General features: G+C 52.8%; 1 protein-coding gene across 1 annotated transcript in view; it reads left to right on the top strand.

Moving 5' to 3' along the window:
* Positions 1-1583: 1583 nt before the first annotated feature.
* LOC101636163 (von Willebrand factor) overlaps positions 1584-26771 on the top strand; it is a 104412-nt gene continuing 79224 nt past the window's right edge. Inside the window, exons 1-6 of the mRNA XM_012732432.1 lie at positions 1584-1670; positions 3071-3125; positions 4872-5033; positions 10612-10714; positions 11005-11213; positions 12449-12573. Of these exons, the coding sequence (XP_012587886.1) occupies positions 3071-3125; positions 4872-5033; positions 10612-10714; positions 11005-11213; positions 12449-12573 (654 nt within the window). The 5' untranslated portion in view covers positions 1584-1670. The remainder of the gene's footprint in view (positions 1671-3070; positions 3126-4871; positions 5034-10611; positions 10715-11004; positions 11214-12448; positions 12574-26771) is intronic.

Below are 26771 nucleotides of genomic sequence, written 5' to 3'. Positions count from 1 at the left end.
GTTTCCCTTTAAGGGTTTCAGCTCTGTGTTGGGGTCTCATTTCATCTTTCTGCCTGAAGCCTCCTTTCCTGTTCTTGCAAGAACTGGCATCAAGCCGGCAGGGTACCCAGGCTGGCTAACCCAATTGCTTCCCACTCATTGGAGTCTTTTTCTTCCTTGATGCTTGGAGATAGTCATAATTTTCTTGCTAATTTAGTCACATTTAACTTGAATTTTTAAGATGTTTGATAGTGGATGGATTTTTAGGTTATCCAGTGAAAAACAGAGTTGGAAATAGAAGTCCTTCCGTGCCCTTCTTATCATCTCCCACCGGCCTGGCCTCTTCTACCTCTTCACCTCTTGGAAACTTCATCTTATTCGTCTGGGTTGATGAAAGTAGTGGTGAAGTGTGAGGTATTTAGGTGGGGAAGGGGGTGTTGGGGACATATGGGTTCTTAAAATGCCAGGGCAAGTGCTATGACATGAGAAGCCACGAGGAGGGACCCATCACTAAATATGTCCTAGGCTGCTTGTCAGAATGCCTGAAATTCCCCAGGAGAGAATGACCAGCCCCAACAGATCCAACATTCAGCAGTTACTACCTAGGCGGTGGATGTTGAGACTTACTCTCAGGAATGATGTTTGGGAAGGGCTGGCGGTGTGTGTGTGTGTGTGTGTGGTCTGTGGATATGTGTGGTATGTGTGGGGTATATATGTGAGTGTGTGAAGAATGCCTAGTGTGTATATAGCATTTATGTGCACGGTATGTGCATGTGTATGAGTGGCGTGTGTATCTTGTATGTTATATGTACAACACATGATTGTGTGTTACAATAAGTGTGTTGTGCACGTCATATGTTGTGGGTGTGTGTATTGTATGATTATATGTGTGCTATGGTGTGTGTATGTGCTGTGTGTGTAAGTTTCTGAGGAGACTGAAGACACCAGAAGCAGGTGGAAGAGTCTTTGGTTGGAGCATTGGAACCAACAGTCCTTCTCATTTTTCGCATAGGCCCGCTGTGACGTGGCCTCTCACACTTATCTTCTCTGCTCACCCTAGCCAGGACCTAACCTGCCTGTTATTGTGGGGGCTGGGACACACCAGTCACACCTATCACGGACTGGAAGCTTTAGTTCTCTCCTTGCTCCAAACACAGCAGCAAGTTGGCTCAGGTTGAGGTGTTTTTCCAAACTGCCCTGTGTCTGGTCCTGGAAGCTGGATCCTGAGCTGTGTTGGTTTGGTCTGGATTCTTCCCTGGCCTGGACCCACCTGCCTGAGACAAGCAGCATTCCTGTATGGAGAAGACCAGGGCCTGGAGTAAGGATGAAGAGGGCCGGGCAGCTCATTCTGGCAATCACCAGGAGGTTGCCCACCAAAGTGTTCAAAGCCTTATCAGCTTGAAGGTAGTTCTAATACTATTTCCGTTCATTGTTTCCTCTGGTCATTAAGAGGAGGTCAGTCCCCTGTTGTGGCAGCTACTCTGATGGGGAAGGGGTGGGGGCTGGCGGACGTCACCACTTGGGCTTTTTATCTCAGTAGACTGCAGGGAGCCCACAGCGCTGGTCTCTGAACCACAGCCAGCTGCCACCACAGTGGCTGGGAACATGGCCTAGGGCTGGCGGCACCTTGGTGAGGTGGCTGTTTTCCAAGGGACCTTGGAGATCCCTGCAGCCCCCATTTGCAGGGGAAGGTACAGTCTTTGGAAGGAGGGCTGGATGTGCTGGGGGGGGGGGGGGTGGGGGGGGGGGGGGGTAGGGGTGAGGGGTGGTCAGGACTCAATGCTACCTGGTGTCTCTGGCTTTGCTTGGGAGGGGGTTTCCAAATCAGGGATTATCTAACGCCTCCCACTCACTCTCCTCAGCTCTCGAGGGGTCCTGTGGTTGCTGTGTTCGTGCTTGGGTTCAGTGACGTATTTGACAAGAGGAGACTGACTTGAGCTTTGCACTCACCTCTGGGTACTCCGGGAGTAGCCTGCCAGCCCTGAGGGTACAGGAGAGAGGCATGTTCTTGAGACCAGCTCTTGGCCACATGTGGCATCAGCGTGCTTTCCCTGGTCTGTAATAGACTGGGCTTCTCTCTCTCTGTTTTTTAAAAGATTTATTTATTTATGCATACAGAACTGGGGTATAGGCCAGAGGTGCAGGAATGGTGAGAGGACTCACCAGAGACAGAGTGGGGAGCAGAACAGACAGATCGACAAGTTCACTGCTGAGGGGAGCAGCGGGCGGGTCAGGAGAGGTCTGCCAGCCATGTGGGTCACCTCCGGGGCAGGCGGAGATCAAACTCGTGCTGAAGTGGCTTTAGCTTCTTAGTGCTGTGCTTTAACCCGCTGCACCACCAGGGAGGGCCCAGGCTTCTCTCTTCCTTGTTTGACTGAATGAGGTCCCGGGTAGGAAAGGGATCACTGCAGGGAATTAGGTAACAGGTCACACCTGATTTAACAACCTTTTCTAGAGGAAAGGGCTGTGCAGGTACTTGAAAGGACTTGGGGTGTGTCCTGCTGGTCAAATTCCCTCTCTGGGATGCTCCCTACTGGTGAAGCTTGCTGGGCCCAGGGCTGCTGGCCTTCTGCCCAGTATCAGGTCAGGTCAGCTAACACCGCCTGTGCTAGGTGTGGGGTGGTCATGCTACAGCAGGGGTGCTCACACTATAGCGAGATGACTGACCAGCAAAGCACACTGGGGCTCCTGAGCGTTCTCTAAGTCCGGGTGCCCGTGGGAGGAACGAAAGCTCACAAGACAGTTCCCACTCAGCTCTGCACTTCCCGAGTGGAAGGACGGGGCGTGTGGTGGGCGTCAGCTCTGGCTGCTGCAGGGGAGGCGACATGAGGGAGAAGCAGAGTGTCCTTCCCTGTCATGGCTCTGGGACTGTCGCGTGGGGAAGGGTGGTGGAGGCCTGGCTCACAGGGGCTGTCACGTTGGGACCTAGCTCTGACCAGCAGCTTTGGGGAGACCAGCTACTGTTTAAGGGGCAAACACGTCAGTGCGGATGGACCCTTTCCCGCTTTTCCCTCCCACTCGGCACGTGGCCTGTAGCACCTGCAGCAGCCCTCACTGCAGGCTGTGACCACCCTTTTTTCCTCCTCTGCAGATGGCTCCCACCAGGCTTGTGTGGGTGCTGCTTGCTCTGGCCTTCACCTTGCCAGGTAGGTACCGAATTGCTTCCACTCCTTACTCCTGCCCTGCGAATGTGGGAACACACCTGCTCACGCTCTCTGGAACCGGCAGGTGTGTCTGGAGCTCACCCGTGCCTGCCCTGTCGCAGGCTGGTGCTGGCCTGTGGAGTCCCTGGTTGCTTGGTCAAGTCCTCTCACGACGGTCCTGCAGAGCGCTGCCCCGGCATCCTCCAGGCGTGGGCGCCTGCCAGCGTCTGACTGGGGGATACATGGAGCACAGGAGCCATGCAGGGCCGTGCTGTGTGGCTGGGACGGGGTGTGAGGAAGGAACCCAAGATTGGAGTAGGTGGTTTATTGTAGGAGGGACTGTGGAACCTCTAGCGGAACATGCAGAGCACAGAAGAAGAGACAGAGGTCGGGAGAAACTGATTACTTGAAAGTAACACGCAGGCAAGGTCAGAGGGCAGCTTCCCTGGGCCCAGGTCAGCACTGGCGACCCATACTGCTCTCCCTTCCTGGCTGGGTGGGTGTGGAGCCTGAGTGGCCGAGGCTGGTCTCCCTGGCTGCTCCCCACTCAGGCCGCTGGGGCCCGCGGCCACAGGCTAGTCTGTGTGCTTCCCCACGAGATGGGTCCTTGTGGACGACCCCAGAACACTTAGGCCTTGGCTGCTGTGGTCTCCACCTGCCCCTTCTACACACACACACACACACACACACACACACACACACACGAGGCTGGCAGGATTGTTCCCTGGGAGTTAGCTCATGGTCTGGAGGACTTAACACTTCTTTGATTCAGGCACAGAGGCTGATCTGTTTCCAACTGAAACTATTCAAAGACCCGTAGGTGAATGTACCAGGATGCTCATTACAATCTAATAATTGATCAGAATATTCGGAAAAAAAGCTAAGAAGTTAGCAAGGGAGTTATGTTATAGAGGTATATATTTTCTATGTGTACAATTTTAAGAATATCTTATTTGTCATAGAATGTTTTTTTTTTTTTAAAGATTTATTTATTTACTCATACAGAACTGGGGTACAAGCCAGAAATGCGGTGGGTGAGAGGATTCACCAGAGACAGAGTGGAGAGCAGAACAGGCAGATCAATGAAGTACACTGCTGAGGAGAGCAGCGGGCGGGTCAGGAGAGGTCTGCCGCGCCATGTGGGTCACCTCATGCAGAAGTGGCTTAAGCTTCTTAGTGCAGTGCTTTAACCCGCTGCGCCACCAGGGAGGGCCCACATAGAATGTTTTTTATACATCTATGGCTATATTTGTATGCACTAAAAAGTATGTTTTGAAAGTAAACAAAATGGTATAATAAATACAATAAATAGATTGAGCAATCAACAGGTTATAAATAGTTTTCACAGGATGACCACCTCGTTCTAAAAAAAAGCTGCAATTGTATACATGCTGTAAAACAGAGCAGAAAAGTACACACTAAAATGTTAATTCTAGTTACCGTTCAGTGCTGGTTAAAGATGATCACATCTTTGCGTTTTCTCCTGTGTTCTCCAAATCTTTTATATCAAGCATGCATTACATTTTCCACCAGCAAGTAACTGTCGTGAGAACGAACAGCCTTCCCGAGCACGTTCCTCCATTGCTTTGTGTCTGGGGTCGTTTTGCGGAGCAGAAAGCAACACTCCAGTCACGGGATAGAAAGTGCTTCCGCACGGCCCAGTTTCTAGCGCTGCAGTCTGGTTTCTGCAAGGTGGGTGTGGCCTGGGCGGGTGGTCCCTGTGTGCTCATGGGCCTCCTCTCCCTCCAGGGAGCCCTTGTGCAGACCCTCCGAGCCGGCCTGCCATGGGCCGATGCAGCCTCTTCGGAGGCGACTTCGTCAGCACCTTTGACGGCAGCATGTACAGCTTTGCCGGGGACTGCAGCTACCTCCTGGCCGGTGACTGTCAGAGGCACTCCTTCTCGCTTACTGGTGAGTCCAGGGCAGAGGGGCTGGGCAGCAGAGCGCAGCCTGGGCTGCAGGGGTGTGGGGTGTGGGGTCTCCTGTTTCTACAACAGTGCCTGAGCCCAACACAGGCGGAGCATGACAAAGGGCCTCTGTGGCACCAGGGCCTCCTTGGCTTCTCCCTGGGTCTCTGCCCATGGGAGCCTGGGACCGAGAGAATCTCCATGCTGCTCCATGGGTCTGCTGCTCTGGGTCCAGGCCACACTCGGGAGCTCTGAAGCATCACGAGACCTGACGAACCAGAGGCGCTTGGTGACATGCAAGTGCCTGGCAAGCAGGAAGGGCTGTTGCTGTGCCCTGGTGGGCTCAGGTGTGGGTTCAGGCACCTGTGTTCCTGCCAAAGTGCCGTGCCCAGTCAGTGCCACATCCCCTGGCAACTCTGAGTTGGGGGCATAGCACCCCTGTTTCACAGAGAGCAGGAGCCCAGGGCAGCCCTGTGCTCCTCCCAGGGAGGCACAGATAATAAAAAGAGGAGCTGGTCTCCACCCTGGGCTTGTAAGGATGGAGGCACTTTGCTTTGTGCTAAGGGCAGATGGGCACTTTCCAAGGCTGGAGGGGGCTGGAGGGGACTGGAGGGAGCTGGAGGGGCTGGTGGAGGGGGCTGGAGGGGGCTGGAGGAGGTTGGAGGGGCTGGTGGAAGGGGCTGGAGGGGGCTAAAGGGGTTGGAGAGGGCTGGAGGGGGCTGGAGACCTCAGTGTTGGAATTAGCGTGGCGATCCTCACACTCCCAGAATGAATTACGTGTCTGTGGTGTGAGGGGGTACAAAATCAAGCATGAGGGGGGGGGGTCCTCCACCTTGGGAGGTGCCCCTGGGCAGCCCCACATTGTCAAAGCAAAAATTCTCTTGACACTTAAAGATAGTAAGGGGATGTTCACATGGGACTTCCGTGGGCAGGGGTTTCCCGGCAGGGAAGGAGATGGGGCTCTGTCTGCATGGAACAAGAAATCTGGGCTCATAGCAAGGAAAGCCAGTGTGGTTCTCACTAAAGCAGGGCCAAGCAGGCCAAGGACAGCTGAGGGAATACCCGAACACGAGGAGGAACCTGGGTCTGACTCGGTTCGATCAAGCACAGTGTCGCTGTCCACAGCGGATGTTGTTGCGATTGGCAGGCAGTAGGATTCTCGGGGTCTCTACTCCACCAGTGGTGGGAGCAGTGTCTTCTGGGCCAGCATGGGGTGAGGCTTTGTGGGCGAGCCAGTGAGCCGCCCGGCCTCTCCTGCTGCTTGGCCACTGTCTGTCTCTACTGGGGACCACCCTCGCCTGGCTTCAGTGGACGCAACGCCCCATCTGTCATTTCCTCCACGCGCCCCTCCTGGGCGTCACCACTCGCTGGGGGCTCTGTCTAGACTGAGAGGGGGTGAGCCAGGTGAGCTGGCCTCAAGAAAAGCACACCGATGAGCAGCCTGGCTGTGGATCTGGCCCAGGGAGGATGCAGGGGGGGCAGCCTGAGCACAAGGGCGGAGGAGCATGGCTCCTTCCCTGCAGTCCACCGAGACCCCGCTGGCTGACGATCCCCCACATCACGTCTCCAGCACCGGGACCACCAGGAGGCTGGTCCAACAGACACCGGCTCCACCCGTGGAGTTTCTGAGTCGTGGATCAGGGTGGGATCCCAAATTTTCACTTCTAGCCAGCTCCAGCTGCTGCTGCTGTTGACGGCTGGGGGCCAACCTTGGGGAAGCTTGGATAGGAGAATATGGGGACGCAGGGCGGGTCTGGTCATGACCCTCAGGCAGCCTAGGGCAGAGTTCGGTTCACAGCAGGGAGCAGATGGTGGAACAAGGGCTGTGGAGGGGTCCAGCAGGGGCTGGTACTTTGCCAGGTGGTCTTGAAGGGCAGAGAGCTGGAAGGCAGGGCGGACTGGCCAGGTCACCAGGCCAGCGCATCTTTCGGGCAGGCACATGGACACAGCGGCCCTGCACCTGTACTTGGGTACCCACGGCTACAGCCTCGGGCCTCATCAACTTAGGTGGTCCCAGAGTTGCATGCGTTTACCTACCTTTAGCTGATGCGCGTGGCCTACTGACCTGGCTCAGGTGTCAGCGTGTGGAGGGCTGGGAGTGATGGGGGAAGATTTCGAAGGAAGAAAGAGTCACCCCTCTCCACCTTATGGCTTTGGGTGTCAGGAGTTTCCAGAGAGTGGGGCCCAATAGAGAGGTGCCCGGGAGCCACTACGCCCCAATCTGTTTTAGTAGACTCCGCCCTGCACCCCTCACCCCGGCATGGCTTTACTCATAACACAGACTTAAATCTTAGTAGTTGGCATGCATGGGGTTTGTCTTCTGGCTCAGGGGGGCATGGGTTGGAAAAGCACCCTTCTCCACTCAGCCCCACTCCAGGGGCTCCCCCATTAAGGTGGTGCTTTCAGGCAGTGCCTCTGGGCAGTGATGATGGGCAGCCATTAGAATGGATCAGTTACACTTCTAAGTAGATTGGCTTACAATCCCTGCTGCTAACAGAGAATGAGTGGTTTCTCTTTCTATCTGTGGCTACGGCGGTGGTGGGGGTGCGGGGAGGTGAGGAATGGTCTCAGGCAGTTGGGCCTGGGAGGGTGGGCTGGCACCGCTCATGGAGACCCTGGCGCGAGGGGAAGGGCCAGTTCCACGGACATGACTGTGTGCTGGAGGACACGTTTGAGGACATGGCCGCTCCATTGTTCTCCAATGACATCCTGTTTCCTTGCTTCTACATCCAAATTCCTACTCTTCCCCAAGTACTGCGGACCTTGTTCACATCCTGGGCAGAGTGTTTGTGTTGGCGCAGAGGCCCACCTGGGCAAAAAGGGAGTCTCTGTCCTTCACCCCCCTTCCTGGTCAGGCAGTCTCCAGGCTCGCTGGCCAAGGTTATAGGAGTCCTCGGGGACCAAGCAGAGAGTGACCACTTGGAGCCCCAGCTTGGAACGACTACTTTTCCTAAGCCATGCTCCCCAGCCAGCCCAGAGGAGCAATAAACAACCAACAACCTGCTGAGTCACTTTCCCAGGGGTGACTTGCTCCTTCCCTCTGCACCTCAGTCATTGAGTTGAAGAGACCAGATGGGAGATGAGCCCGGCGTGGAGGGGGGACCTTCCTCCTCGCTCTGGCCTTCTGGGTGGACACGCAGCCCATCTTCTGCTATAGCTCCAGGAAATTCCAACCTGCAGATGGGGTGTGTATGGGGTCCCCTCCTGGGCTGGCTGGCATTTTCTAAGGATACATCTTCCTAATGGCTGCTATCAGCTCCCCGAAGAGTTCTGTAGGGAGGGGACCGGAACAAATACAATAGAGTCTAATGGAGAGCTGCCCTTGCATTAGTGCTAACTGTATCCTGGGCACTCAGATACCCGTTGGCAGCTTTGTGCTCAAAAGGAGATCTGGACTTGGAGTAAGGCAGCTGAAGTGCCACCCTGAGTCCACCGTGTAAACTTATACTTCTCATCCCGGTGACCTAGAAGACATTTTGCAGAGCCTGCAGACATTCTCAATTAAGGAGGAAGTGGGTGCCAGACTTGATGGGTGGAGACCAGCCATGCCCGCTAAATACCCTGCTGGACACAGGATAGTCCCCACAGCAAGAAGTTCCTGACTGAACGATAATAGTGCAGGGTGGAGAAACCCTGCTGTGCAGGTAGACCTCAGTTTCTCCATCTGAAACTGAAGTCTGAATCAGTCTCCACCACTGTTTTCCAAGCTGAGTCAGGCTCTCTGTGGCATAAAATTAATGCTATGGTTGTAGTTTGCTTTAAAAATAACAAAGTGGAGTAGACTAGAGAGGCCGTGTAGTGCGGTGAGGGGAAGTGTCGTTAGTGAGACGTGTGAGGGTGATGCAGTTACACACGACTGGTCTCTCAGATAAGCATTGACAAGTTTGTCTTCTTTCTGACTGGACTGGTCTCCCGGATGAACATTCACAAGTTTGTCTCAGATGACCATCAGCAAGTTGGTCTTTCCCTGTTCCTTGCAGTTTCTCTTCCCTTGTTGGGCAGGTTTACGTTCTTGCTTTCCAAGGAGACAGGAGTCAAACAGCAGGTGCCGAAGGTGAGCTGGTGCCCACCTGTGTCCATCTCCGTGCTGACCCCTGCTCCCGCCCCTTGGCAGCCTTGTGCATCTCCCCCCTTTTGCTTGACTTTGTATAAATAGCCTTGCAGCTTGCTAAAGAGCAGGGCTGCGGTCTTTCGGACAAGAGTCTGCTGCCCTCCTTACCTGTCGACAAATAAAACCACTTTCCTTTTCCTCAAACTCTGTTTCCTTTTATTGGCTGAGGAAAACTGAGACCTGCATTCGGTAACGACCTGGGTCGTGCAGGACATTGTGATTTTACCCTGCTTCTGGGCAGAAAGGTTGTTTGGATGCTCTCTGAGGCCTCTCAGGCATCTATAGTATGTTTTTCTGAACTGGAGACTTCTCCAGGACACACTTTCAGAAACCCCCTTGTGGCCCTCTGAGTGTGGATTGGCTGCTTGGGGTCTCCTCGATCCTCAAGGGACAGGAATTCACAGGCTCCTTCCAGTGCAGTCCTCCAGTGGGTCCCCAGCTCTCTCAACACCCCCCCCCCCCAGTGCTGGGCTCTGGGGCCGCTTCTTGGGTCCTCATATCTGCCTCTCAGGGGACACACAGAGCCCGCCCTCCATACGTAAGCCAGCGCCCTTCCCTGCCTGACTCTGCTCCGTCACCACTTAGCTCTGTGACAACGGGCCATTGACCCCAAGTGTTGGCCACCTTGGTAGACTCAAGTCCCACCATCTGTGGGGGCTGGCTGGCTTCATTGTTTACTTATTGTTGCTTTTATTTGTGTACTCAAGTGATGCAAGCTTGTTTTATCTTGGGTTAGTTTCCTCCTCCATCTGAAAACAGCATTCCTGTGAAAAATTTCATAAACGGAAGTGTAGAGCCAAGAAGTAACTACTCTTTTATACAAGAGCAATGTTGAACATTCCCCCAAAATAACCTGCCAAACCATACACTATGAAATTACATATAAAACCCAACTAACAGGAATGTGTAGTAAAAGCAGGAATGCTATAATAAATACATGGTCTGTATAAGGGGGTTCCCTGGATGGAGCGTGGCCACTCTGGGGTCTTGCTGCTGCTAGAACAGCTACTGCAAAACAAACACTGAATCCTATTTTTCTTTTTGTTCCAGTTTCTTTTGGTTATGGCAAACAGGCACTTCTACAAGTCTTTTATAAAAGTGACAGGTTACGCAAACTTTCAGAAAGCAGGGGCTACCTGAACCTAGCCTGTAAACTCCCACAAGGGAGGGGTCATGCTTTTATATTATTTTGTTTTTTGAGATATATAAGAGATTACAAGAGAGGGACACTCAATAAATATTTTTACTGGCACCACGCTCTAACCAACCGAGCTAACCGGCTAGCTTAAATATTTTTGGATGAGTGGAAAGAATGCTCAAGTAAATGAGATTTTTAGGGAGATTTTGTCGTGCACGTGTTAAGTCTTTTAGGGTAGTTTTTCACTGAGTTAAAATTGTACAGATGATTGTTATAAATAAAAACATTTACCCTTTTGGGGTAATCATCACTACTTCGATTCTTCTTCTCCAGGGGATTTCCAAAATGGCCACAGAGTGAGCCTCTCCGTGTACCTGGGGGAATTTTTTGATGTCCACCTCTTTGTTAATGGTACTGTGCTGCAGGGCGACCAAAGGTTAGTCAGAAGCTGGGGGACGGGGCTGGAATTAAGAAGGGCTCTGGGGATTCCTCTTCATACTCTTTTTCATCAGATGGAAAAGCAGGGGGCTTAGGTGGGAAGTAAAAGCACCCAGAGGAAGTGAGTAGTGGGACTGGGAAAGCCAGGCTTCCTGACCCCTGGTCTAGGTCCTCGGGTACTTTGTGCAAAATGTTGTACCACAGGCCAGGGCTGGGGTTGAAAGGTGACAGGGACATTCAGGAAATGTGTGACCGCTGCTCTCCCTGGGCTGCTCCTTGTTCCTGCAGAGTCTCTGTGCCCTATGCCTCCAAGGGGCTGTATCTGGAAACTGAGGCAGGGTATCACAAGCTGTCCAGCGAGGCCTATGGCTTTGTGGCCAGAATTGATGGCAACGGCAACTTTCAAGTACAGCTGTCAGACAGATACTTCAACAAGACTTGTGGGCTGTGTGGCGACTTCAATATCTTCGCTGAGGATGACTTTAGGACTCAAGAAGGTGAGCTTTTCTGGAATACCTTTCCCTCTGCCGTGGTTAACCCCATGGCCATGGAGCTGGTCAGATGTCAGAAAGATGTCAGGACTGGCACTCAGACCCCGGTATCCTGTTGTGAACGTGGATGCCCAAGTCATTTTCAAGACCCTGTTTTTACCTTGTTTGCATGGGAACCCAGAAGCAGATTTGATGGAAATCTGACACAAGCTGTGCAACGTTTATCGTCTGACAGATTCTGGGTAGATCGGGAAAAGCTCTGAAAAATCAGACTTTCCACTGCTAACTTATCGCTTGACCTCCCTTTTTTGTATAATCATAATATCAAAATATTCTGAGCAAACTTCAGCTTACAATTGGATTGCCTCAGCCTCAGAAGGCGCTACCTGGCCCTGACAAGCAAGTACTGCACCAGGGTGAGAAACTCCTCTTAAAGTCAAAAGTTGATTAATAAAAACAAATGGCTGTTACTGCAAAGTCTCTCACTGCCAGACAGAGGAAAACCCAAATCTTATCACTCTATCTCTCCTAGCCTTCTATTCAGTTTCTAAATAACCACTCAAGCTTTCTACTATCTAGTCTTTAGATATAGAAATTCACCCAAGTCGCTTATTCAGAGCTAATCAGGTTTTCGACCATCTAGACTTCAAGAAAACTCACTTAAACTTTCTAACAAGTTTTTCAAAGAACCTTACCTTAATTTGATTTACAAGAAATTTCCTCTTCCTCCCCTCACTTTACTTTACCCCCTAGGATGTCTCTATGAGAATGAAAGACTTCAAGTAATAGATAATGTTTAAGGGACTTTATTTTGGTTAATCTTCACTGTGGTAAATATAGTAATATTAGTCTTAAACTTTGTGAATCTATGTACCTGTTTTAACCTTGATAGATTGATTTTAAAAATGTTATAACCTCAACTGAAGGTCAAACCGACCCCAGACTATTCTTAGCAAAGAATGTGAATGTGATCTCAGCCCATTTCATATGCTAATGTCATCCCTCTGCCTGCTTGATGTGTATAAAATAAACCTCTGCTAAAGGCAGAGCAGGAAGACTTGCATCCAATTCCCATTCCCCTGTCTTCCTCACACCCGCTCCCCTTTTTTCCCTTTCCTCCCCTTTTTTAGGAATCTCCACTCGCTGACGCCATTCCCACCTTGAGACCCTGCCTGTTCTGTCCCCCAATAATCCATGATCGGGGACAAAGTCTCCGACAGAAATCAAACTTTTCTTCACAGGAACCTTGACCTCGGACCCCTATGACTTTGCCAACTCCTGGGCCATGAGCAGTGGAGAAGAACGGTGCAAGCGAGTTCTCCCACCCGGCAGTCAGTGCAACACCTCCGCCGAGGAGATACAGAAGGTGGGTTCATCCAGCCTGCATGTGGTCAGCTGGTGTGGGACTTCTGGAACCACAAGGCACAAAGATGTGTGGCTTAGGTCCTCTGTCTAGGAGAGGGTAGATTTATTTCCAGGGGTTGCTCTGGATGCTCAGTGTAGGATTCCCACGGCCACTTCCCTCTGAAAACTAGTCTGGTTGCCTATTGCCTAACTCTAGTGGTCTCTGGACTTGGGCTTCTGGAACTGGGTCTGGTCTAATGGGTGAATGATTATAGATTTCTGTTTAACATCCAGTGTACTTCCCTGTCCCCAGATATCTCCATACTCATGCGCCACGTGTCTAAAACCTTGCCAGTAGAAACAATTCCTTTTTTTTTTCCCCAAAAGATTTATTTATTGATGCATACAGAACTGGTGTACAGGCCAGAGGTGCAGGGGCGGTGAAAGGATTCACCAGAGACAGAGCGAGGAGCAGAACAGGCAGACTGACAAAGTACACTGCTGAGGGGAGCAGCGGGCGGGTCAGGAGAGGTCTGCCGCTCCATGTGGGTCACCTCTCGGGAAGGCGGGGATCGAACTCATGTGGAAGTTGCTTTAGTTTCTCTGTGCTTTAACCCGCTGCGCCACCAGGGAGGACCCAACAATTCCTTTCGTTAGGAGTTCTGTAAGTGCTTGTTGGAAAGTACAAATTGGAAGGGAAAGCGAGGTCTTGCTAGCACATCAGCAAGACTGCGGGTGGGGGTGGTGTTTACTCTTCAGTCAGGGAGGCTGGGGGGCATGGCAGGGATGAGCCTGAAGTGAGCCTGAAGCTTGGACAGATGTAGTAGATACCTGAGGCGGTGGTGACAAAATAACATCAAACTTAGTGGTTTATGATATAGAAATGTACTGTCTCATATTTCTGGAGCCCAGAAGTCTCCCTTATTTTTTCTGGATCAAGATCAAGGTGTCGGCAGAGTCGCCGTCACTGGGGAGGCTCCAGGGAGAATCCTGCTGGGCCTCTTCCAGCTCCTGGTGGCCACGGCATGCCTCAGCTTGGGGCTGCCTCGCTCCACCGCCCGCCTCTGTGCCCACACGGCCCCTCCTTGTGTGTGCGCGCCTGTCTTCCACTTAGCTCAGACAGGGTGGCAGTTGCCGCCTCCCCCCCCCGCCCCCTCGGGTGGTAGCTCTTTGACCTTTCAGCATGCCCCTTTCTGGCTCTTGCTCCCATGGTCTGCCGGTAGAGATGCCTCTGTATGGCGGTGTTGGGAGTATGAAGCTTCCGGGAGGGAAAGACCTTCAGTAGATGGCCTTCCCCTGCACCCCCAACCCTTTGGGGTCAGGCTGCTGGGGCTGAGGAGCGGCTGCAGCAACATGGCTCTGGGGTGAGGCTGGGCCCATGTTGGCACATGGAGCTCCCTGCCGAGGCTGGGCTCAGAGCTCCATGTCTTGCAAGGGTACATCAGTCTCCCTGGGAAGCAGACTGCTGGATCCCTGCGTGCACAGAGGTCATCAGGGAGGCTCTCAGGAGCAACATCTAGGAGGGAGTTGGGGAGCGGCATTGGGCAGTGGGAGAGTCGAACCGTCGTCGTGTAGTTATAACTCGGGCTCAGTTGTTCCTTCCAGGAGCCTCCCTTCCAGGGAGGCCACGCAGGCCTGTTGGTTTAGACATCAGCTGCCTCTGAGCTGGGAGGCAGGGCTGCTACCTTGCATTGAGGGTTATGGTTGCAGAGTCATGGAGCAGCCAAGCTCTGGGCTGCTGGTAGATGAGCGGTCCTTGGTTCTGCACGGACCCGGCATGAAGAGGTGGCCTCTGCTTATATCCGAGCCCGCCGCCATGACAGGACTTAACAAGATGCTCCAGAGCACGTGAACAGCAGTCACGGAGCCACAAGTCCCTCAGGGAAAGGCAGGGCACATGTGGTTTTATAGTGTTGCTGATTGATGAGGAAATCAAGGCTATAGGAGTTTATGTAGCTGTCCGAAGTCGCCACCACCCTGCGACAGCGTCAGATTGTACGCCCTGTCTGGCTCCCCACTTCTGTGGTGCTTGGCTGTGTCCTCACAGGCTGCTCATGCTGTTTCTCCCTGTATTCCTGTACTTTCCTCTAAGACGTAGGCGCCACAATTCTTAAGGTTCCTTCTAGCTCTAGACTGATTGTATGTGTCTGTGGGTAGCGCTGGAGACCCAGTACACCAGAGGTCTCAACAGGTATTTGCTGGGTGGGCGACTGTCCTATCCGTGGTGCTATTTATTTAGGGAATGGATCACCCCAAATCCTTCATTCGTGGAAGTCTCATTGACCAGAATCTGCATGCAGCTAGAGAAATTCCAGCTCTCTTATACTCCAGAAGTAAAATCTCTCTCTCACACACACCCCCAACTTAGCAAGAGAAACTTCACTATGAGTTGCTTGTTTATTCAAAGAGTCTTTGAATATTTTCATGGAATAATTTGACCTCTGAACTGAGGAGCATGAGGGGCCAAGGAAGATATTCTGGACAGACAGTAAACACAGTTTTCAAGATATAAACAAACACTTTCCAAAAGTCTTTTCTCAGTGGTGCAGTGGTGCTGGGTCATTGTCGTGATACCCAGAATGTAGCCTGGGCGGGCTCTCACCAGGCTGACAGGGTTGTAACAACTGAGAAGCAGGTGGTCACGTGGGAGTCTCAGTTCCATTTCTTTCCAGAGAGACTTCTGAAACCCCCTCTGGTGGCTCATCCAGCTGGTCTCGTCCCTGGGTCTGCATGGTGCCACGGGGTCAGGCTACGTGTGGCTTCAGAACTCTTAGCTCTCCAAGCCTCACCTCTGCGTATGTAGAGCAGGCAGAACACTAAGGGCCACGTAAGGAGAAGAGACAGAATATGTGTGTAGTGTGCCTGAGGGGCTCGGTTGTGTGAGCAGTATTGCTATTGTTTCTGTTACTGTTGACTGACTGCTGGGCCCCCTTGTCTAGGGATCCTATGGTGCACCTGCCCTTTGAGGGGTGTCAGTGGAGAGAGGCTGGCCAAGTCACTCTACTTCAAACATCATCATCAAAATTCACTCTTTTTCTCCTCCCCCTCTTTCTGATTACAACTTTATCTCTTCTGGGGGAACTGCCTCAGCCTGAGTTAGAGGGAAGGCAAGCGTGCCTTGAACGCACCCATCTGCGTGGCGGGCCAGAGACAGCGGCCGACTTCGCTTCCAGAGCAGCTTTTTGTCCAGGTGAACGTCAGGTGGAGCAGCTCACAGTACTATGTGCAGGAAGGAGGGATTGTTATTTTTTTTACATCATTTCTTTCTTTTGTTTCTAAACTTACAGATTGCCTTGGTGCTTACCCTCTCTGGGGCATGATGAAGGGGGTGCCTAAGGTGGGAATCGGGGTGGGGGGGTGGGCACAGATGTCTCTCATGCCAAATCAGCACTTTGAGGACCTGGGCTTTGTCTCATTTTATTTTGCAAACACAGACCAGAAGAGTAGGTTCTGGACAAATGTTCTCCCACCCTCAGAGCACAAAGGGACACACTCATTTATCCACGAGAAGTGGGAGGTGAAGACAGGCTTCTCAAATGGAGAAGCTGATACTGAGGGCAGCGTGGAGGAGGGGGATGGGGCACTTTGTCCCCTGGAGACAAAGGGGAGAGAGGGAGCCAGGGAGAACCCTCCAGAAGCCTGTTTGTCTCCTGGGGGACCTTTTTGAAGCTGCAGCTGCACACTCACTACGCATTTTGTCTCCTGGGTGTGATAAAGTCTCACTAACCAGTGTCCTGGGAGCAGCTGAAGAAATTGGTTACCAAGGTCTTAGTGTTGGGTGGAGGCCCCCAAACGTGTCAAATCTCCCCTGGGGCTGCTCCCTCCAGCTCTGAACACCTGTTTCAGGTTGTTTACCTGAGAGACCTGGCTTTGGTTTCAGCCAATCAGGGTGTGCTGGCCCATGATTTGAGCATCCTCATTGGCTGGGAGGCACAGAGACGCCTCTCCTGGGAGCCTATAGGGGATGACCGCTTGAGAGTGTCACTGCACTGGGGTTCAGTTTGTTCTCCATTTGAAGTGGAGAACAAGCTGGGGGGAGTGAGGGGGGTTCTGTACTGCCCTGAGAGCTGGGGCCAGAATCTGTCCTCCCATGTTGGAGACACTTGCTGTTTCTCCAAGGGTGGGGGTTAGCATGGAGTCAGGTCCTATCGCCTACACCAGGGGGTGCAGGCGTCCTCTAGCTGGCACAACACCCTCAGAGGCCTCTGCTGGGACTGATGATGGCTGGCTTGATGGTTTGCAAGAAGGCAGTTTTTTTTTTTTTTCAGCTTTTTAAACTGAGGGCAGGATGGCTAAATCTGTGTCAACTAGTGATAAGCAAAGCCAAGCCACTTATGCTCCCAATAGCTGTTTCAGGTTGTTTACCTGAGAGGAGAGACCTGGCTTTGTCTCAGCCAATCCCATTGTACTGGCTTTCATGACTGGGACACCCCAAGTAATTGATGTTCATTTGCAGATAACTCGGCTATACAGTGGGCATTTTAGAAAGATGATTGGGTTGCCTTTATTTATTTATTTATTTATTTTATTTATTTTTTAAGATTTATTTATTTATTCATACAGAACTGGGGTACAGGCCAGAGATGCGGAGGATGAGAGGATTCACCAGAGACAGAGTGGGGAGCAGAACAGCAAGAGATACGAAGTACACTGCTGAGGGGAGCAGCGGGCAGGTCAGGAGAGGTCTGCCTGGCCATGTGGATCTTCTCCAGGGCAGTAGGGATCGAACTCATGCGGAAGTGGCTTAAGCTTCTTAGTGCTGTGCTTTAACCCGCCGCGCCTCAAGGGAGGACCCTGGGTTGCTTTATTTTTAATTCCATCAGTCTGGGATGTGAGCAAGGGCTGACCCTTATAAAGAAAGCAATTTTGTCTTTGTCTTATCTGCGGCATGAAGCCAGAGGTCAGGAGAAGGCCTTGGTTGCAGCCAGTCCGTACAATGCTCTTGCTAATTAGAAAAAGACCCCTACCCCAAGTCACGTGACTGCTTCTATCTGGGCAATTGCCATGCTCAGCATTGTAAGTGCTTTAAGATGTGAATACTTGTGTAATGTCTTCTCATGACCCGGAGACCCTTGGAAGTGTTGCATACCATGTGGCCTGCAGAGCTGAGCCTGGTGACCTCTAGAGGTATGCCTGTCCCCCATCCCCACCCGGCCCCATCCCACAGGGTCACCTCGCCAAGAGGGAAGGCCATCTGCTCCTGGTTTGGCTGCGGCCCTGGTTGGACAGCGAGCATACCTTTGTGCCTCTGGCCCCAAGAGTTCTCTCCACACACCTCCCTGGAGGGGGTTCTCAAGGTGACTAATCTTTCTTGAGAGAAAGGAGCTGTTATTATTACTCAGTCTACCAGGGGTGAATCATCTCAGAGTGGATGGCTCTAGAAACTACCTTGTCTAGCCCCTCCCTACTGCATGAATGCTGCCCATAAGCTGTGTCTGGACAGGTGGACGATGCTGTGAGCTGGATAACAGAGTTGAGTCTTTGAGACATTCTTGCCTGGGTCTCCCTGACTCTGGCAGTGCACAACTGTGCAACTCTCTTCCCTTTCGGCTACCTCTCTCTCTTCTTCTTTGGCCCACTTGAAGCTAAAACCCTGCTCCCAGGGCCCTCGAGTGCTGGGAAAGCAAGAGCTTTCAGTTAGGTTCCTCCAGATCTTGTTCAAGGTCCAGATCTTGTCCAGATGTATCCCTGTACACCCTACAGTCCCAGGCGGCCAGTGGTCTCTAAGCGGCTGTGGTGTTTATTTGGCGCACACAACACTTACTCCTTCTGTTCTTTTTTTTTTTTTTTTAAGATTTATTTATTTGTGCGTACAGAACAGAGGCTCAGGGGCGGTGAGAGGCCTCATCAGAGACAGAGTGGGGAACAGAACAGGCAGATCGATGAAGTACACTGCTGAGGGGAGCAGTGGGCGGGTCAGGAGAGGTCTGCCATGCCATGTGGTCACCTCCAGGGCAGGCGGGAATCGAATTCATGCGGAAGTGGCTTTAGCTTCTAGTGCTGTGCTTTAACCCGCTGCGCCACCAGGGAGGGCCTACTCCTTCTATTCTATTGCGTGTCTTCACATTCTCTCCCTTTCCCTTTCCTCTCAGGTAGCACACAGTTCACTTGTGATTCCCTCCCCGCCTTCTCCCCATCAGGAGTCACCTGTCTCTCAGGGGGAAGATTTACAGATACTTATGCTTACTTTAACAGCCATAATGCCTCCCCAATCACACAGAGGCCCATTAAATATCATCCAAGCCTTTTATTTACAAAGTATGTTCCCAGTTCTTTCTCTGATTCTGTTCACCGTTATGCTGAAAGGGAGCTCACAGGCCTGGAGGAGATAATTGAAGTCTGGGGGGCGGGGGGAGGGGGCGGGCAGGTAGTAGCTGAGGATGAAGATAACAGGCAGAGCTGGGGATTCATGAGCGGGCCCTACTCTGGGTGGTTGGGACTTCCTCTCCTGGCCTCTCTCATTCACTTATTCACTTAATTGGGAAACTTGACCTGGAATTTAACTGGAGATTGGGAAGAGTTTTGCCATGTTCACTTGCTTGGTAGACTGGCGGTGATTCAGAGAGTCTGATCGGTACCTGTTGTGACCTGCTGGGAAGGCTGGCTCCAAGAAGGTCAGGAAATCGCAAGAAAAGACCTTTGAAACCCAGGATCCCCAGGGGGCTGGCTGGCAGCCTGGGGGCCTGACCTAGTTTTGCTAACAAGGTGCCTTCTACTCTGTCACAGGGACACTTAGCCCAGAGCCAGGGTTTGAACACAAGGACACCTGTCTCCTCTCCATGGTGAGAACTGCTCTCTCAGCCTTCTCTTTCTGGAGTCATAGGCTAAGAAGTGAGGATTTCTCGCCACTGATTTCTGAAGTCTGAGAATACTGACTGTCTTCTCTGGCTTCACCTGGCTGTACCTTCATGGGGGCTCCTTTCTGATTCTGCATTCTGATTCTTTCTGGCTTTACTGCTGAGATTAGAAGCTGCCACAAGGCTCCAAAGCTCTTCTTCAAATGAAGCAGAACTTGACATTGTAAGTACTTACTTGGCAAACCCTCAAGCCAGATCAGATTGGTCTTATACTCAGGCTTTCAGATTCTGATAATAATAACATAATCATCGCCATAACATAATAATCTCAAACTCCTTTAACAAAGTATTTCTTAAGCGACTTTCTTTCCCTCTTTCTTCCTCCTGGTGAGGACAAGAACAAACTTGAATCGGACAGTGCCGTGAGTATGTATTAGTTGAGATGTTTTGTACAGTTTGGGTAGTTGCTAACCCGGCAAGGTGCATTTGTAGTTTCATTCAAGGAAGCAGACAGGCATGAGAAATTGAACTGATGTTCTGTTGGGTCAGTAAATGGGGATTTGTCAAAGAATGTAAGTGGTGTGGCAGCTCTGGGGAGGGAGCTGGGCTTATCACAGAGTGGCCTAAACTTCCCATATTGGGATCAAGAGGGAAGGAATGATTCCATCCTCAGAGCTCAGGTACTGTGGGGGATTGGGGTGCGGTCTTGACCCTTGTCCTCCCAACCAGCTGAACCCTGAAAACTGCTCAGTGTCTCCAGAAGACACAGCAAAGGGTGAGGAGGGCCCTCGGAGGATGCCATGGCCATGGCTCCTGGTTCTGGGGACTTCTGTGACTTATCCAATTGTGCTAATTCACATGAGGGCTGCACCCCGACTATCTCAGAGAAAGGAATGTCTAGCTGCAAGCCCATCCAGTTTGGTGAGACTCCATCAGCCAGCTTGACAGGGTCTTCAGCAGCCAGATCCTGGAGTGTGGGCAGGAGTCCCAGGCCAGCCAGATGTTATAATTAGAACGGGCCACTCTCCCCCATCCATTCTTGCAGGCTGACCAATGAAACGAGAAGCTATGCCTTGCCACCAGGGTGAATTCTTGAACCCACGGCTTTGGACCAACTCAGGCTCCAGGCGCCTCCTTGCCTCCTCCAGGGGCACCCACTGCAGAGCTGGAAAGATCAGCTCTGAACAATCTCGCACTTTATATATTAGCCTCTTCTTCCTTTGTTTGCTCCAGTCCTAAGAATGCCTTCTTCCTCCCCTCTCCTTTGTCAGCTGTTTGGGCGGAAACACAATAGCTAAGCTTCAGATCTCTGGCTACAGCTTTTCACTCTTCCCCCACTCCGTCTGCCACTGGGGAGATGTGTCTCTTTTCTCTCCTCCTCCATTGAGTAGGCTTGGCATCTCCAGGGAAGAGGCCTGGTCTTCTTTAATGAACTGAAAATGTGGTTAAGAGGGACCACAATTGGGTCTGCAAATTCACCCAGGCAGGGTGAGGTCATGGATTGATGGAGATGGGGCTGGATCTCCCTCGCCAGCTCCTGGCACCACGGACGAGAGACAGAGCAAGGCAGATGTAACTGATTGTGGGCAGGAGCCAGGGAGATGCTGGAAGTGTGTGAATTAGCTGACCGTTGTTCTGAGTCTCTGCCAGAGTGGTTTAGCAGAGAACTGAGGAGAAGCCATTTTTGAGCTGTTTGGCTGGTATTAACAGCAGGCCAGAGGTGGTGGTTACATAAGCACTTGACTGTCTTCTCTGTGTACTGTCATTTAATTTCATTTTGTAGCAACCATCAGGGGTGGGATTGCTGAATAGGTGAGTGAGGAGCCGTGAGTGACAGGGCAACTGAGCAGCCACAGCTTACGAAGTTCACTCCTCCCTCACTGCGAAGAAGCTCTGGTGGGATGTCCAGGGCCCATGTGTGATCCCAGGATGCGAGGGTCCAGATCTTTCTGTTTCCTTTCCTTGTGGTCCTCAGTGTGGCGCTTTGACTCCATGGCCCAAGATGGCGCCTCAGTTCCCAGACATCACACCCACATTCCAGCAGCAGCAAGAAAAGGGGCTGAGGAGAAGCCTCTTCCTCTTTGGAGGACACTCCCTGGGCATTGCAGTGACCCTTCTGCTTAGGTCCCGTGGGGCAAAGCTGAGTCCCGAGGCTGCTCCCAGCGGCAAGGGAGGCTGAGAAATGGAATCGTTAACTCCAGAGTTTATTGGGCCAGGGGAACCTGAAGCCAGAGGGTCTATGACTGAGAAAGAAAGAAACAATGGATGCTGGGCAGAGATCCCTCTCTCCTACTCTCTGTCAGCCAGGAAACAGGTGCAGAGAGATGAGACAATTCCCCCAAAGCCTCGCGTTGGAGGGAGGGCCGGGACACCAACTCAGCCACGTTGCTGGACTTTGAGCCCCACCCACTGTCTTCTTCTTTTTTAGATTTATTTATTTATGCATACAGGAACTGGGGTGTAGGCCAGAGGGGTGTGTGTATGGGGGGGTGGGGGGAGTGGAAGGATTCACCAGGCAGAGTGGGGAGCAGAACAGGCGGATCTACTGAGATACACTGCCGAGGGGAGCAGCAGGCAGGACAGGAGAGGCTGCTGCACCATGGGGGCCAGCCCCTGGCCGGCTGCCTGACTAGTGCTGCAGTGGCTGTGGACAGCTTGATAGCACTGTCCTGAACTCCTGCGCCACCAGGGACACTGTCTTCTATGGGCCTATTAGGCAACAAGGGTGAGGAGAGGGAGGAGGAGCTGCTTCGAGCGTGGGGACAGCATGTAGACTGTGGGTTGGTGACGGGAGTGGCCAGTGGGCTTGATTCCTGCTGGGTCACCCTCCACCAGTTACAGAAGTTTGCAAACTCTTCAGTCTCAGGGCCCCTTTTCCTCACAGTCTTCAAAATATGATTTTGTTGTTTTGGGTTCTGATTATTGCTAATCACCATATTAGATCCTCAAGCAGGAACATTTCGAACCTATGAAATGATTTAGGAAGTCACAAACGTATTTGACACGAGGAGCATCTAAATTACTATAAATCCCAAACACCGAGTTTGGGGGAGAGAAAGGCATTGTTATAGGGCCTGTTGCACATCTCCTCGTCTGGCTTAAGAAAAATCAGCTGGATTCCTGGCCTCTGCAGGCTGGCTGTTGTGATACTAGACCTCATGTAACCTCTGGAAGATTCCACTGTGCACTTGGGAAAGAATGAGCGCAAAGGGGAAAATAACATCTTTCCGTTATTATGGAAAGCAGCTCCAGCATTCTGGGTCCCTGCGAGGATGCTGGGAGTCTGTGGGGAGCACCTGGACACTGGAGAACCACTGACCTAGTATAATAGTCTTTGCTCTCTCCTGGCCTCAGTTTCCAAATCCAACAGTCCATGTTGATTCTCCTTTCTCTGAGGGGCTTTGTGATCTCTGAAGGTGTCTTCAGGCCGCCGAAGGGCCAGTTTGAGGGGGTGAGTGAAGAGGTGGATTGACTTCACTTTGTGGGGTGAATGGAGAGTGCAGTCAGCTCGGGGTGGGGGGCCTTTCCTTCAAGCTGGCAGGTGGGGGGAGTAGTAGGTAGTAAGGAACCCGAGTGGCTGCTCTGAATTCCAGGCTCTGTCCCGTGAGGGTCTGTGCTCCCTGACGTGCAGGCAGTTGGTCCCAGGACAGGAAGGTGCACAGGGACATGGGATCACGGATGGTGATCTCGAGCCTGGTCACCAGATCCTAGTGTGATCTGGGTTCTTCACTGGAGGCTGAGATGGAAGGGCCTGGGGCAGGAACACAGGCAGAGAGAGAGAGAGAGTGTGTCCAGGCAGCCAGGCTTGGGCTGTGGCGGGGCCATAACCCCCTGCTGAGGGATGCGGCCTCGGGCCACGGCCCAGTGCCTGTCCCTCTTCTGGCATCGCTGGCCGTACTTGGCTGGAGGCTGGGCTCTCCCTCTGCCTGGACTCTTGATGCTGGCCTTGCCTGGCAGGCCCTTCTGCCTGAAACCTAAGCCCTGAGTGGCATCCAGTGCCCGGCTCAGACTTGCCTCCTCCTCGGAGGCCTTCCCTGGTACCCTTCCAGGTGCAACCTGCCACAGTGTGGGATGGCACCGTAACTCAGGAGTCTTCGGACTGTTATGTAAACGTTCCCTGGGAAGCACCTGTAAAAGACAGCGTGGGGCTGACTCATCCTGTGGCCATTACTGTGGGTGTGACCCGGCGCTTCCTTCTGGCCTGTGTGCAGCTCCTGTATCTCTGACCAGCCCGCAGGGGCACTGGCCAGCTACAGCTGGTCACTTCAGAACCAGGGTAAACTGCACCCAGAGGGCTTGGGGATCTGTTGGCCAGCAGGGCAGAGGCAGAGAAGACTTCCCCCAACAGGCTGCGCTCTGGCCGAAGAAGGGGAGATCCCGGAGGGCGGAGGGACAGGGAGAGGCACAGACTTCCCTGTGAGCTTTTATGGGGCTATTTACTTTCTGTTGTGGCCCTTACGCCTGGCACCGTGCCCGGAAGTGGCAGGTGTGCGTCAGGCTGAATGAAATGCTGGGCTGCGGTTCAGCAAAGCGCTGGCAGTGTGGGAGGTGTGGGGCACCCAGGGGTGAGCCGGCGAGGCAGGCTCGCCTCCCTTTGCCCTCGTGAGCTAGAACATTGCTCTTTCCGGGGTGGTTCATATGTGATTTGCCTTTTGGGCACATTTCAGGAGACCTCGAGGCCCTCCCACCCGTGGCCAAAGGGGGACGGCTTGGTCACCTCCCACGTGCCCTGTGGGTCTGAGGGCGTGAGGTTGGTGCTGTCCTGCCTTACGTCTGTGGAGGCGTCCTCGCTTGGGACTTGGGCTGGTGTCACGGGGCTACCTGTAGTGTGGTAGTGGGGGTGGCCTGGGAGGAGGTGTATCTACACCTGCAAGGTGCTGTAGGGGTTTTGGGAGGTGTGAGGCCGGAGCAGCCGCTCAGCCTGCTTGGCCTTCAGAGGGGGCGGGGGTCACCCAGGGAGGCCAAGTTCAGGACGGGGCTGAGCACAGGGAGATCGCAGGGCGAGATGGAGTACGGCCTTTCCTGTGTGTCTGCTGATAAGGGAGTCCGGGCCAGGTTTCAGGTATACTTGGCCGCCAGCCAAGGGAGTGGCGGTTTCTGCAGGATCGACTCCCACCCTGCAGGCTGAGTGTCAGAAACACCCTTCCTACGAAGGCTTTCTGTAAGCCATTTACTGTCTCGCGGGAGCTCCCGGGAAATGTGCCAGGGCTCCCACTTTTCCTCTGAGTGGGGGCTGACTTGGTCCAGCTGGAGATGGCAGGGACGGGCATTGCCTGGGCTTGTCTTTCCTCCGGCCAATACCACGGCCCTCTGGTGCGAGGCCTGTGTCCAGGGGTTCTGCCAGCGGGGTCCTGTGGTGCAGGACTGCTCCACTTCCCTACAGCCAGGGGATGGCAGAAGTCACTAGAAACATCCATGGAGTTGCCTATTTTTCTGGTTCAAAATTGTGGGTGGGGAAAAGGGATGTCCGGGAACCCCAGTATCGGATGCCTGCTTGGGATCTGCCATCAACCCTTGAGGAGCCAGTAGCTCATTTCCTGAGTGGCATGTGTAATGGGGCAGGCAGGGGGGCAGAGTGGGGTCAACCAGGCGGGCGCCTCAGGGGACTCCTACATCTGCTTATTGCAAAGAAGAGGGGTCCACCAGAAAGAAACCCACTTTGTTCCTGATGAACAAAAGCAGCCGCTCTGATCACCATAGAGTCCCCAGGTGAGTTTAACTGATAATGTTGCCTCAGGATCATTCATCCCTGTGCATCCCAGGGATGTGGGGGCGGGGTGCAGAGGTGAGGGAAGGCCCAGGGGTGCCCTTCAGCAGGTTAAGCCTAAAGGCAAGAGGGACAGTGGACACTGGAAGGGGCCACTCTAGGGGCCAGAGCACTGACGATGACATGGAGGCCACATTTATTTAATAGTGTATATTTGCCGTATCGTCACTACAGTCTTATCACATAGAATCACTATTATTTCCCCATTTCATGGAGGAGCAGGGGTTAGTGACAGCCCAGGGCGCCACAGTGCAAGAGGAGGAGCTTGGAGGTGGCGGTGAGGTCAGCAGAAGCCCAGGGCACTGTCCCTTGCCCTGTCCACACCAAGCTCAGATTCCCTGCTGGGAAACCTCAGGGTGCCTAGGTGCATTCAGGTTGTGTCTGGCCTCAGTGGTGCTGGGCCTGAGGACACGCTCACGGCCGGCCCGTGGTGTCTGCACTGCCCATGACAGGGAGCCTGTTGGTTTCCACCCCATTTTACTCAAGGACTCCTTTCTCCCATGGGGCGAGGGGCCTGGCCTTGGGTCCAGCCACCAAGAAGTGGCAGAGCTGGGCTTGACCTGTGCTTTTCCTTGGCCTCTCAGTAAGTCAGAGGGGTGGCATTTGTGGAGAGAGGGGGGCTACTGACAGTTGCCCCCCAAATGCAGAATCGCTGTCTCCTCGCAGCCCTCCCAGAACAGCCGAACTGGGATCGGACCGCTGTTTCCCCTGGGTTCCTGATATACCAGAAGCAAGGCCCTCGGGCCAGCTCCTGGCTCCTGATTTCCACAGGCCTGCTCTGGCCAGTCTGAACCCAGTTTGAGCAGAGTGCATTCTCCCTCTCCTCAGATCTGCTGATCTCTTTCCTCTTTTCACTCCCTTTATGAATAATCGTTTGCTCAGATTTCCCTTTCGGGCCCAGCCCTTCCCTCTAGATAATCTTGCTTGTTTTCTTTTGAACTGAAGTGCATTCGCTCACCATGAGCCTCTTGAGGCGAGCGTGCCCGTGCAGGAGAGAACCATGTGCCCAACAGGGCCATGGACAGTGACTCTGCTGGGCCCCGGGACAAATCTCGACAAACCCAAAGCTGCCCAGAAGGAAAGGCTGCCCTTCATAGTGACAGTCACACGTGCCCAACGCTGGTGCTGTTAACTGAAAACATGTGCACGCAGCACATCGCCCGACACAGGTGGCTGAGATGTGTACAAGCAACAGCAGATGAGTGACACTGTGGGCAGGCAGGTGTGCCGGTGCCCAGGGCCTGTGGAGAGAGGTGGAGGGCATCGCCAAAGGGGAAGCCGAGGAGCCGTGGCTGCCTGGGGCCCTTGGTAGAACCTGGTGTGCTTTTGTCGATGGGAGTTGGTCTCTCCCAGTGCCCAGGAGTCACCTGGGCAATGTTTGAAATGACATTTTTTTTTTAAAAAATCAATAATATAATAGTTTATTTTTATATCATTTTGTGCCCTTTTCCATTTCAGTTGTAATCCCCGTGGGCTTCCCATCACCAAATCACCCGTGCGCCATCGCCAAAGCCCAGTGCATTTCCCTCCCCCCACTGTTCTTGATCCCATTCCCCACTCCACCCCCGTAAAATGTCTCTGGTATACGGCTGTTCGTCATTATTATTATTTTCTCGCCTGGTCCATTTTACTCCTGCTATGAGTGAAACCATCCGG

The sequence above is a fragment of the Condylura cristata genome, unplaced genomic scaffold (genome assembly GCF_000260355.1).
Source record: "Condylura cristata isolate star-nosed mole 26May11 unplaced genomic scaffold, ConCri1.0 scaffold00034, whole genome shotgun sequence".
Taxonomy (NCBI): domain Eukaryota; kingdom Metazoa; phylum Chordata; class Mammalia; order Eulipotyphla; family Talpidae; genus Condylura; species Condylura cristata.
The sequence above is the reverse complement of the archived record's forward strand: the minus strand, read 5'-3'. Positions and strand labels throughout refer to the sequence as shown.